The sequence below is a fragment of the Tiliqua scincoides genome, chromosome 9 (assembly GCF_035046505.1).
Source record: "Tiliqua scincoides isolate rTilSci1 chromosome 9, rTilSci1.hap2, whole genome shotgun sequence".
NCBI classification, from domain to species: domain Eukaryota; kingdom Metazoa; phylum Chordata; class Lepidosauria; order Squamata; family Scincidae; genus Tiliqua; species Tiliqua scincoides.
Genome location: NC_089829.1, coordinates 8,880,008 through 8,893,262, shown reverse-complemented (window position 1 = coordinate 8,893,262; position 13,255 = coordinate 8,880,008). Strand labels below are relative to the sequence as shown.

Sequence of the window (13,255 nt, the reverse complement as noted above, 5' to 3'; positions counted from 1 at the left end):
CAGGAGCTAAGTGAGTTCTAGCTAGCGAGTCCCACGTCTTTGTCTCAGAGGGCCTCAGCTGGAGCTGGCGGCTGAAAAGCAGCAGCCAAAAGGTGGCACCCTTCATTGACCAGGGAAGAGCAAGGATGAGCAAAGGAGATAAATTCTGTTTGAATAATCCTGGCACCCTGCAAAAACCAAACTATATCTGTTCCCTGGTCTTCTTAATAGGACTTAAAATAGTGGTTCCCAAATTTATTAGGGTTACGGTGCCCCCCATAGCCTCTTCTTCTAGCTCAGCTGGGCACCAACATCTTAGATCTCATGAAATCCAAGATGGGGTGCCCAAATCTCACAAGATTTGGCGAGATCCAAGATGTTGGCACCCAAATATCTCAACATTTTGTGATATCCAAGATGGTGGTGACCAAATCTCATGAGATTTCACCTGGGAGAGCAGGTAGGAGGGAACACCAGGGACATCACGCAGTGCCCCTGTGAGTGCGCTACGTTACCCAGAGAGATTGTGACAGACACTTTGGGAACCCCTGCCTTAAAGACTAGAATCAGGAACAGATTGCTGGTACAACCCTAACCAAATTTCAAGCATCAAGGTAATGCCGTTTCAAGGTAAGGGAACAAACATTCCCTTACCCTGAATAAGGCTTGGTGACCGTTATCCAACTGCAGGATGCAGCAGATGCCCCAATGGCACAGCTACGCCAGTGATGGAAAGTGGGTTAGGATTTGGGCCTAAGGTGACCTTTTAGTCACTTTGAGAGCTTGTGGAAGCTGCAAAATAGGATATAAGTTTTGTTAATAACAACAAGAAGAACTGAAACAAGAAGCTACCTGTGCTCTGTGCCTCGCCCCAGAGAGTGGCAGAGTGGCATTATTTATTTATTATTTATTTTATTTATAGAGGTATTTATATACCGCCTTTCTTTGGTCGTCAGATTTCTCCTCAGACTTTAATCCAAGGCGGTTTACATAGACAGGCTGTTCTAAACCCCCATAGGGATTTTTACAATTGAATAGTTCTAGTCTTCCATAGAACTCCTCATTCCAGCTGGATTCCTTCCCGGTCTGGCCTCTCTCTGGCCCTTCGCCTCCCACGCCCCACTTGACGGCAACTCCTCCCTGCCACAGAGGGTCAGCTCATCAGTATATCAGCGTGTCGTCAGTTCTCGGGTACTTCGGGTTGTTTCGAACTGACAAACTCAGATCTTCAGGCATACAAGGTGGCAGCTCTACCAACTGAGCCAGAACTCCTGCCCTGGCATGCTAGAGAAAATTGTATATGGAAGGGAGAAGGGAGGCAACAGAGATGGCTCTCCAAAACTTTATTCCCTGGTCCTGCAAAACCCAAGTCTTGGACCAAAAACCTGAGATGTGACAGCCTTACTGGAGAGCCTGAGATGACCCCCAAAAACCTGAGATCAGGCAACCACTGACCCAAATCAGGTCAGGCCTGTATCTTAACCCCTGAATTGCCGCAGCTGCAGAGAGGCCTGAAATATACCTTCACGCAGTTTTCACATTCAAACCGCTTGCCGCTGTCATGGGACATCTGGTGACGAATCAGGTTCGATTTCCAGTTGAAGGCCTTGGGGCACTGGTCACACTTGTACTCCCGCTCTTCAGTGTGGATGATCATGTGTTGCTCCAAGCTGTTGCGGGCGGGGGAGGGGGGGGAGACAGACAGATAATTAATGTGCTCTTTATTTCACTTATATCTCACCTTTCACCTTTCCATTGGTATACATGGAGTTCTGAGGCAGTCACCCAACCATCCAGGGAGTGATGAGATCTAGACTCCTTCAGCTTCAACAAAATGGCTACGTCACATGCCTTTGGAAGGAACAGGGGCAATGAGACTTGGAAAACTGCCTGATGTTATCTTGGGTCTGCATTCATCACAGATGCAATAGGGCTGCAGGGCTGCATCTAACTGTGCATTGAATTGCAAGGAAAATATGTTTTGCTATGCAATTCCTGCCATGCTTCTTTAAAAAAAAAACACGTGTTGTCCATATTGTGCTTTTACAAACACATTTTTAATTGCCTCAGCCACATTAATTGGTGAATGAAGCTTATAACTCCACACATAAAAAGTTGAGCTCTGGGGTTACCCAAGGGGGCAAGGAACACAGTTCTGTCCACTGCAATGGAGATTCTGGCCAGACTCCCTCTCTTATTTCTAACCTAGGAAAAGACCAGATATTAACTCCTTCTCTGCCAGACTCCACAAGCCGTTGTTTTCACAGGCAAGTGGCTTCTCAGAACATGGTTAATGTTCAGTCGCTGACTATTTGTTAGTTGTTACAAGGAAACTATCTTCATGTGCCCCATCTACTTAAATTTTTACCTATCTACTTAAATTTTTATGTCATGGATAGAACCCTGTTGTATAGTTTGTGTCTTTGTCCACTATAAACCGTTTTAATGCCAATAAAAGGTTCCTGAAATCTGAATCTGAACATGGTTAATGTAGCACTTGAAACAAATATGATCATAAGAACATAAGAACAGCCCCACTGGATCAGGCCATAGGCCCATCTAGTCCAGCTTCCTGTATCTCACAGCGGCCCACCAAATGCCCCAGGGAGCACACCAGATAACAAGAGACTTCATCCTGGTGCCCTCCCTTGCATCTGGCATTCTGACATAACCCATTTCTAAAATCAGGAGGTTGCGCATACACATCATGGCTTGTACCCCATAATGGATTTTTCCTCCAGAAACTCGTCCAATCCCCTTTTAAAGGCGTCTAGGCTAGACGCCATCACCACATCCTGTGGCAAGGAGTTCCACAGACCGACCACACGCGGAGTAAAGAAATATTTTCTTTTGTCTGTCCTAACCCGCCCAACACTCAATTTGAGTGGATGTCCCCTGGTTCTGGTATTATGTGAGAGTGTAAAGAGCATCTCCCTATCCACTCTGTCCATCCCCTGCATAATTTTGTATGTCTCAATCATGTCCCCCCTCATGCGTCTCTTTTCTAGGCTGAAGAGGCCCAAACGCCGTAGCCTTTCCTCATAAGGAAGGTGCCCCAGCCCCATAATCAACTTAGTCGCTCTCTTTTGCACCTTTTCCATTTCCACTATGTCTTTTTTGAGATGCGGCGACCAGAACTGGACACAATACTCCAGGTGTGGCCTTACCATCGATTTGTACAACGGCATTATAATACTAGCCGTTTTGTTCTCAATATCCTTCCTAATGATCCCAAGCATAGATCAGGTGCAAACACTCCAGCTTTTAAAATGCCAGGCATCTTGACTTAACGGGATTTCCTATGTCGCCAACTGGCAGTGGCTCCCCAATCAGAAGGATGCAGAGATGTTCGAAGGGGCCGCTGGCTGGGCGCCCTGCAGAGAAGAAGGATCTCCCTGCCGGAATGTGTTTCACCTCCTTTCAATCATAGAGGTGACCACCAACACCTGGCTTCTCCACCAGCTGTGGCCATGCAGTAGAGTACCTGGGAACAAATATCACCCCCCCCCTTTAACTGGCAAGAGACCAGCCTTGCTCCTCCCACTCGCTGTAGTCCAAAAGGAAGAGGGGAGCAAAGCAGAAAAGGTGGTAAAGTAGCCAGGGTGGGGGTGACGTGGTAAGTACTTCAGGTGCCACAATGCACCATGTAAGCTGCCCCCTCCACTTGGCTGTGCGTTGCTGTCGCTGCCTGGAATGGCTCTGATGGCAAATGGGAGGGTCTGCTTACACAGCACACTGTGGTGCCTGCAGTACTTACCACACCATCCCATCTTACCACACCATCTCTGGCTACACTAGTGGGAAGAGGACATGTGGAGGAGGGAGGGTATGCTCTACTCCTCCACTCTCTGCTCCTTCTCACTTGCTCTCGGCTTCCTCCTCCTCTTCGTTTACCAACGTAAGGAGCGGGAGGAAGAGCAGCAACACTGGAGATAAGAAGGAGGGAGGAGGTGGGCACCTCCACGCCACCGCCAACCCACTGCCCGAAATGACTGCCTTAGCCTCAAGGATGGATCAGCTCTGCTGCATAGGCCAACCAAGCAACCGGGAATTTTGGCTACATGAAAAATGCTAAGGCAGATGTGGAGGCCTCCTTTCAGATGAGTCACGCAAGGCAAGAGTATCAACAAGAGCACAAACATTTACCAGTGGGGCAGGCATCCTCATCTCTTTCACTAGGCCCCACGAAGCATGCGGTTGCAGGTTCTCAGTTATCAGGGGTGTACATTTAAGTTTGGAATAAACAGTAGCAGCAAAGAAAGAAAAAGTTCCCAGGATGACACCGCATCATGGGGCGTAGGGGGCATGGCACAGAATGCCACCTTGGGTTCGCCACCTCTGTGCAGCAACAGCCAAAGAGACGCAAACCTCGCCACACACTTCGTGCACCACCAGTGCAGAACTTCCTGTATGGCAGCGCACGTGGAGCACATGAAGGAGGGGAACTATCTGCTCCTCACAGTGCTGCTGGCAGTGGTAGTAGGTTGGAGAGAGGTGGAGGCAGACTTGGGGTGAGAGGTACCCCAAATCCAGTTCTCCCTCAGACCCTTGCAATCTGCTGCCGATGCAACCCACAGCAGGTGGCTTCATGGATGGACCAGAGAACCCTTCCTCCTTAAGAACTTAAGAACAGCCCCACTGGATCAGGCCATAGGCCCATCTAGTCCAGCTTCCTGGATCTCACAGCGGCCCACCAAATGCCCCAGGGAGCACACCAGATAACAAGAGACCTCATCCTGGTGCCCTCTCTTGCATCTGGCATTCTGACACAGCCCATTTCTAAAATCAGGAGGTTGCACATACGCATCATGGCTTGTAACCCATAATGGATTTTTCCTCCAGAAACTTGTCCAGAAACTTGTTCCTCCTTGCCTTTTGTTGCATCATGTACTTGGGGGAAAGAAGGAAATTGACGTGAATGGGACATGTTTGCATCCATTTCTGTTTGTTCTGAAAGCAAACACGCATGGCTGCTGCTCTGGGTCTATGTAACCTGGTCTAATGTATGAAGACTCGCTGTCCCTGTCCAAGCTTGGGGCATGGGAAGTTGTCTTTTGATGAATCAGACCGTGGTCCATCCTGGTCAGTGCTGCCAGCACTGGCTCCCAGAGGTTCTTCAGAGTTTCAGATAAGAGTACTTCCCAGTCGTACCTGGAGATGCCATTAATTGAACTGGGGACCTTGTGCATGACTTTACCCCCTGAGAGAGCCATGGGTCTGATGGAAAGATGTGGGGCACACACCCCACCAGTGAAATTCCCCCATGGTCTTATTGATATCCTTATCTTGCATCCAAATTGCATCTTACTGATATCATCCAAAAGGAGCCATTTAATCTTCCTCTGTATTCTGGATTTAGGCAAAATTCTACCATTCCGTCCATACAAGGTTCTTCCGCTTCCCGCGACAACAACGCACCTCTTTGGACTGAAATGGAATTACCTGTATTTGTTGGGAAACATCCTCTCGCAGTCTTTGCACTCGTGGACCTGCCCATCAGCAGCGCCTTCCTGCTTGATCTCCTCACTCAGCGTCTCGTAGAGGGAGCTGACCGCATTGCAGGAGTATTTTTTGTGCCGTCTCATATCCATCTTTGACTGGAAGAGTTCGTCACAGTCCTCACAGCGAAACGTGTGCACTTCTAAGGGAACAGCAGAAGAACTATGATTTGAAATGAAACCAATGAAGCCGGAGGGGGGGGAGGAGGACAACGGAGACCCTGGACCAGACAAGTGTAATTTGTTTCTATTCCGATAAAGGTCTTATGTATGTATGTATGTAATTTGTTAAAGGAAGCTGTGACATAATTTTCCCACAAGAGGGTTCAACCTGTGTTGGGGCTAGTGGCAGGGATGGGAAAACCCAGTGCGGCCTGACTCGAGGCAAGTCGCAAGTCTCCGTCCCCTGCGACTTGACGACGAGTCATAATGGGGGCACTTTCTGAGTCGCTGAATCACTCTTTTGCAACTCTAAAGGACTTGAGTTGAGTCGCCCCCTTTAAAAACCCAGCTATAAAAAAAAATGGGGCTATTGCCGGTGTGTGTGTGTGTGTGTGTGTGTGTTCTCTTTACATACTTCCCTGCTGTCCCAGCTCATCCGTAAACAAGGCGGGAGGGGTGAGAGAGGCTGCGAGAGAGTGGGGACAGAAGTGGCAAGAGGGAGGAGGGGTCATGCACAGCAGCTGTGAGGCTTACTAAGATGACCCAATCCTTGGCAGCTCTACTCAGAAGTAGTCCCACTTAAGCCAGTCATTTAATGAGGCTCCATCCTCCCAAGTAACAATGACGCTTACAGCAGCCATACTATGTGATTGGAAAGTGTGATCGCTACAAACCACCTCCCTCCCTCTCCCTGGGCTTCTCAAGCCAATCATAAGGCAAGAACCCCCTTGGGCTCCTCCTCCTGCTCTCCCTCAGCCAAAGAAAATATCAGAACACCCATCCTTTGCCCAATGATCATTGGTTCCTTCCTTCCTACCAGAAAGAGGTCATTCCTGACTCCCCCCTTCTGCTTGGATGCAGAAGCAAACATTAACCCTTCCCTGCCTCCTGGCTGGAACTTCCCTGCTGGTCGCCTGGTCTGAATGATGGCCTGACGAGGTTTTTCAAGCAGTAAACAGTAAGCAAGCATACCCAGATACAGGCAGACTCGAATCTGTCTGCGTGGGGATGAGTGACAAGTCAAGGGGCCCTTGATTCAAGTGTAAACAAGTCAGCGAAAAATGCTGATTTTTGTGACTTGGACTTGAGTCACCTGACTCAGGTTCCCATCCCTGGCTAGTGGCATAGCAACAGGGGGTGGTGCAGTAATTACTGCAGGTACTGCAAAGTGCTTTGTAAGTGTCCCACTCACCACTGCTGCCCAGAATGGCTTTGATGGCAAGTGGGAGGGGCTGTTTCTATGGCACTGCAGACCTGCAGTATTTACCATGCTGCCCCCCAAGCTACACCACTGGTTGGGGCTGTACCACTTCAAGTTGCGGTTGTTGACCAAAAAACTGGAATGCTCACTACTCACAAGAAAGACACACTGCACAAAGAAAACCAGCATATCAGGGAAGAGGCTGAACTCAAACCCTTCTCCATGGCATGTTAGCTTTCTAGGGGCACAATCCTAACCCCTTATGTCAGCACTGACATAAGGGCAGTGAAGCTCCGAGGTAAGGGAACAAACATTCCCTTACTATTAGGAGGCCTCTGTGAGTGTCACCTAACTGCAGGATGCAGCACATGTCCCATTGGTACTGCTATGCCAGTGCTGGAAAGCACTGACATAAGGGGTTAGGATTGTGCTCTAAGTGGCCCACACATTAGGTTTGTTATGTGACATCATTAAAAGCTCTTTTTTTAAACTCACATGTAGTAGCCACATTGGGTAGCTTGAATCGGGGCTGTGACAATAGAGGCATTTAACCTTTTATCTCTATGCCATTTTTCTAATGTCACCAAAGTAGTTGCTTAGCCCTTGAGAGTGCCATCACAACAAATTGAGGTTTAAATAGTTGCTTTGGGGGGGGGGGGCACACAATGGTAAAATGGTATGGAGGAAAAGGGTTAAATGCCTTCAGTTGCTGTGCCATGGTCCCAGTCCAAACCAGAGCCCTGCACTCTTGCTACCCCATGAGCAGAGCAAAAAAAGCTTTCAATAATATGTCACATGGAGAAAGTCATGTGCCACTGGGGTTCTGAGTGTAGAACAAATGTGTCTGGTCTGTAGTGCACACCTATGTTAGACCCCTGTGCATGAACAGGAGACCACCATTTCAAATCTTGCATATAATTGTTCCTTTTCGCCAAGGAAACCTTCCTAGGTTTGGCGCACACACACTTTTGTAGGAAGGCTCATCTTTTCTTTACTGGTTGCTAACCAGTGGCCTCCGCCGCTGGGAATTCCGAGACAGAGCTCTGTGTGGCTGAGAGCAAGATGCTAAGTGCTTTGTTTTAAAGAAACATTTGTGCGTGCTTTTTCATTTTTTTTAAAAACCCTCTAATGCACATAATAAATTATTGTAGTCAAGGTCAAACAAATTAAAAGGAGGGCAGCTATTATTAAGTTTACGAGGCAGCATCCTGACCAGTGTGCCAAGCCAAACAATCAGCTGAGCGCTGTAAATTTTCCAACAGAAGGACTTCTGGGAGGGAGTCGAGACGGGCCGGATTTTCTTCACCCAGCTTGAAACAGAAGCTTTTCAATCACCCTTTAGTGGGGTTTGGATTTGTCTATTTTATTTCGCTTGCCGTATGACGCCCTCCACACTTTCCCTTGTGGAAAGCTGTTTCCTAATTAAAATTTCACTCTCTCTTCCATGCTGGCAACAGGGTCTCTCTCTCTCTCTCTCTCTCTCTCTCTCTCTCTCTCTCTCTCTCTCTCTCTGTGTCTGAGCGAATAGAGTCACGAACACACGACATGATCATGAAAATCCTAGCAGTGAAAAGAACCATAGCTGCTCACTGGAGAAGAAAGCAGGAGCACTTCTCTCTAACTTTTCTTCCCAAGTATACCACAGAGAAGCCAGCTGCAGTTAGTCTGTGGAACTCCTTGCCACAGGATTTGGTGACCACATCTAGTCTAGATGCCTTTATATATGCACCATGTATACCTAAGAAAAGCCAGCTGCAGTTAATCTGTGGATCTCCTTGCCACAGGATTTGGTGACAACAACTAGTCTAAATGCCTTTAAAAAGGGATTGGACAGATTTATAGAAAAGTGCATCACAGGTGACAAACTGTGCAACCTCCTGGAGTAGGTTACCTCAGAATGCCAAGTGCAAGAGAGTGGCAACAGGATGCAGTTATCTTATTGTCTTTTGTGCTCCCTGAGGCTCCCTGGTGAACCACTGTGAGATACCAGAAACTGGACTAGATGGGCCTTTTGGCCTGATCCAGGATGGCTTTTCTTTTGTTCTTATGTCTTTGTCACACAGACTCTCAGATGTGGTGGGCTGACGATCACAGAAAGGAGCTGTTGGTCTGGATCAATTCCAACAGATGTTGGAGTTATGAAACAGAGCAATCAAGAGTTATGAGTCAGAACAGACTAAAGGAAATCATTCTTTACCCAGTGAGTAATGAATCTGTGGAATGCCTTGCCACGGGATGTTGGGATGATACCTGGCCTGGATGCTTTTAAAACAGGATTGGACAAATTGATGAGGAAAAGTCCATCACAAGTGACTAGTCATGAAAAAACATATGCAGCCTCTGGGTTTTAAAGGCAGCTCAGCTCTGGACTCAGTGGTCCTTTGGCCTGATCCAGCAGGGCTCTTCTTATGTTCTTATGAGAATCTTCAGGAGATTATCAGAATCCTCAACTGACTTGGGGGCCCCAAAATTCTGGGCTTCGCCACAGGCCCCCAGCAACACAGAGCTGACACTGTAGGTTAACCTGCAACACTGTTGGAGCACAGTCTGCTCCAGGCATGAGATTTGATGGTCTGCTTCCAGTTCCTTCCTCTAATGATTCTCATGCCTCAAAAGCAGCTTGCCCTTCAAGAATGTGTTGCTCCGTTGACTGAAACGGAACACACGGTAACAATAAATGTGTTTATTTATCGCCCCCCCTACTCTACTCTTCCTCCAGGAAGCTTAGGGCAGCACACAGTGTTCTCTTCCCCTTTTTTGTCTTCACAACAGCCCTATGAGGTAGAAATTAGATTGAGAGATGGCGATTGGCCCAAGGTCACCCAAAAAGCTGAATGGCCCAGTTGAGAATTGAACCCAGCCCCTCATCCGACACTCCAAACACTATACCACACAACACCTACTCTCTTAAAAAAAAATACTAAGTCTTTAAAGACTCCCAATACATGCACAAAAATTGTATGCACTCACTAACCTCATTAGCAGCCTGGCTCCAATTCCAGAGGAATCTGAAAACTTTGCCAGAGGCAGGCGGATTTTTCTACCAAGCGATGACATGGAATTCCTCCAAAGTTCTTCCAGCTTAAAACACCTGTATTGTCACTGTACCTGAATGATTGAAGGGTTTGCCAGCTTCTTTATGACTGTAACCCTCTCCCTTACAGTCAAGTTTTTTCCTCAATCCATCCATCCACCCACAGAGATGAGATGTCAAAGTATGGATGTTGGAGGTATGCGCTACCTCCAGGTTCTGTGACAACCGACTGCTGAATCCCAGTCGTAGGGGGACAATGGTGGGAGAAGGGATGCAGTTCTTTCCCGCTTGTGGACCTCAAGGCACCTGCTGGGCCACTGTGGGAAACAGCATGTGGAACTAGATGGGCTTTTGGTCTAATCCTGCAGGGCTTGCATGTGTAATGGAAGATCAGAAGATCATCAGGTGGATGATGTGGTGTTGACAGTGATCCCATGTTTTGACAGCTGTTTGACAGCTCTGGGAAGGGCCGGGCTGGCTCCACAGCTGTAATCAATCAAGGCCAATGGAGACTCTGATGGACACCTGAGCTTCATTTGACCTTGATGAGACTTTGAATGGACTGAAGAGATGGCTCAGCTGAGCCTAACTTGGACTTCTCACAGCTGAGCTGGATTTGGATTTAACAAGGGGCTGCAGGATAAAAGGCAGCTTCAGAAGGAGCAAAGGGCTGGCCAAGCAGGACGCTGACCCAGCCGGAAGCCGGACGCTGACCAAGAGGGCTACCTGACCCAGACCTACAGGAAGAGAGGACTGCCAGGACCCTGCTGGAGGAGACACACTGCTGGAGAGGAGGAACTCTACTGCAGAAGACTGGACTGTGTTTTGGAGACGGATTGGACTTGGAGGCTTCAGACGTTACCCCCGGAGTTAAGTGGAGTTTTGGGGAGGGAAAGCCTCTGGACAAGGGGACTTGCAGGGAGTGGCTGTGTTTGTAGCAATAAATTCTTGTTATTTGCTATAGATAAGGAGTTCTGTGTTCATTCCATTGCACACTGCAGCTGTGCTTCTTGGAAAAGGAGGGTGTTAATTAGCCAAAAAGCGGGCATTAAAAGGGAGTTGGGATATTTGGACGGGACAAATTGCCGTGGTCGGCAGGAGTCGAGAATTTGGCAGAACAAATTGGTACCAGGAGTGGGGTGCGAAGCCTGAGGCAATTAATACTATAGGACACAGGTGTGTGCAAAGGAATGAACTTCTTTTGGGTCTGGGATATAGAGCCCCTAGTAAAAGACATGTACACTTCTGCTGTGTTTTTGAATGCATGGAGTTTGCTGGGAATGATATGGACATTAATAATGGCACTTGTCCATATCTGGAAGTTTGGTATGTTTGTTTTTTCCTATTTGAGGAAACACTGGGTGCCAGGTGGGGATTGTTCGGCGGAGATGCAGTATCTAAAACGGGAATTGCATAGGCTGAATGGGTTAATCTGTTGTTTAAAGGAACAGAATTCAGTTTATGCTGAAGCCTTGGCAAATGCCCAAAAGCAGATAAGGGTAGCGGACTGTCTTAATGAGGCTCTCTTAGCCTGGTTGGCAGAGGAAAAGGTTGGCAAGGAAAAACCTAAGGCAGAGGTAAGGGAGGAGCGCAAGCATCCTAACCGGTATGCAGGCCTCTTACAGGCTGATAGTAGCACTGGTCTGGACGCTAGTATGAAAGCTCCAGCCAGACAAGAGAAAGGTGAAGGGGCACAGCCTGTAGTTCAGGCACACCCCCTTGTAACAAAAAAGGGAAGAGGACTAGGGCAACTGGAGGATATGCCCAGTGAATGTACCCTGAAGCCTAAAGCCTGGAATGGTAAGGAAGGAACGGGTACTCCCAGGACGGGGGAGAGGGTGCCTGCAGGAAAGACCCTGGATAGGAAACCTCTGCATGCACCTGGACAGAAGGTTCCCAGGTGGAAGATCTGGGCAGACCTGATAGATAGAGGGGTGCCCAGGGAAAAGATAGATGGGCTCCCTACTCCAGAGTTGTATAAACTCTGGGAAGAGGGGAAAGGGAAGAGGAAGGCCCAGGTGAGGCAAACCATGTCCACCAATACTGGTGTAGGGTCAGATATGGAAGATGAGACCTCATTAACCCCTCTGGAGGAGGGTCGCATTAACTTGGGGATTGATCTTGGGCCCCACCGAGGAAGATGTGCAGCAGGGGCTAGTCACCCTAGTGAGGCACATGAAGGCCCAAGGGTGGGAAATTACTCCTGCAAAGATTCAGGGACTGGCTCATCAAAGTCCAGTTCCTAGGGGTGGTATGGTCTGGATCTGTGAGGCACATTCCAGACAGGGTGCTGAAAATTACACTGGTGATGCTCCACTTGTGAGTTTTTTTCTTGCAGGACTGAAAGGAAACCACCCTCGTAAAAGGAAAATGGTGATGGACCAAAACAAGAGGAATCACTGGAACACCAAGGGGTGGATTGTAATGGAAGATCAGAAGATCATCAGGTGGATGATGTGGTGTTGACAGTGATCCCATGTTTTGACAGCTGTTTGACAGCTCTGGGAAGGGCCGGGCTGGCTCCACAGCTGTAATCAATCAAGGCCAATGGAGACTCTGATGGACACCTGAGCTTCATTTGACCTTGATGAGACTTTGAATGGACTGAAGAGATGGCTCAGCTGAGCCTAACTTGGACATCTCACAGCTGAGCTGGATTTGGATTTAACAAGGGGCTGCAGGATAAAAGGCAGCTTCAGAAGGAGCAAAGGGCTGGCCAAGCAGGACGCTGACCCAGCCGGAAGCCGGACGCTGACCAAGAGGGCTACCTGACCCAGACCTACAGGAAGAGAGGACTGCCAGGACCCTGCTGGAGGAGACACACTGCTGGAGAGGAGGAACTCTACTGCAGAAGACTGGACTGTGTTTTGGAGACGGATTGGACTTGGAGGCTTCAGACGTTACCCCCGGAGTTAAGTGGAGTTTTGGGGAGGGAAAGCCTCTGGACAAGGGGACTTGCAGGGAGTGGCTGTGTTTGTAGCAATAAATTCTTGTTATTTGCTATAGATAAGGAGTTCTGTGTTCATTCCATTGCACACTGCAGCTGTGCTTCTTGGAAAAGGAGGGTGTTAATTAGCCAAAAAGCGGGCATTAAAAGGGAGTTGGGATATTTGGACGGGACAAATTGCCGTGGTCGGCAGGAGTCGAGAATTTGGCAGAACAGCATGTTTGTGATTTACATGCAGAGGAACCCCCATGTTCAGAGACAGTTTAACTCTGAATACTTGTTGTAGCAGAGCAATGGCTGGGGGAGGGCTAGTCACTTTCATGTCCTTCTTCTGGGCTTCTCAGAGGCAACTGGTGGGTAGATGGTCCAGCAGGCCATTATAGTGATGGAACCCCCATGTACTAAGGCACTATAACTTTGAGGACCAGATGCTG

General features: G+C 48.3%; 1 protein-coding gene across 1 annotated transcript in view; it reads right to left on the bottom strand.

The window, feature by feature from the left end:
• PRDM16 (PR/SET domain 16) overlaps positions 1 to 13,255 on the bottom strand; it is a 472,618-nt gene that overhangs the window by 17,499 nt on the left and 441,864 nt on the right. The window contains exons 6-7 of the mRNA XM_066637408.1: positions 5,422 to 5,620; positions 1,502 to 1,649 (exon numbers count right to left, since the gene is read on the bottom strand). Coding sequence (XP_066493505.1) covers positions 1,502 to 1,649; positions 5,422 to 5,620 — 347 coding nt within the window. The remainder of the gene's footprint in view (positions 1 to 1,501; positions 1,650 to 5,421; positions 5,621 to 13,255) is intronic.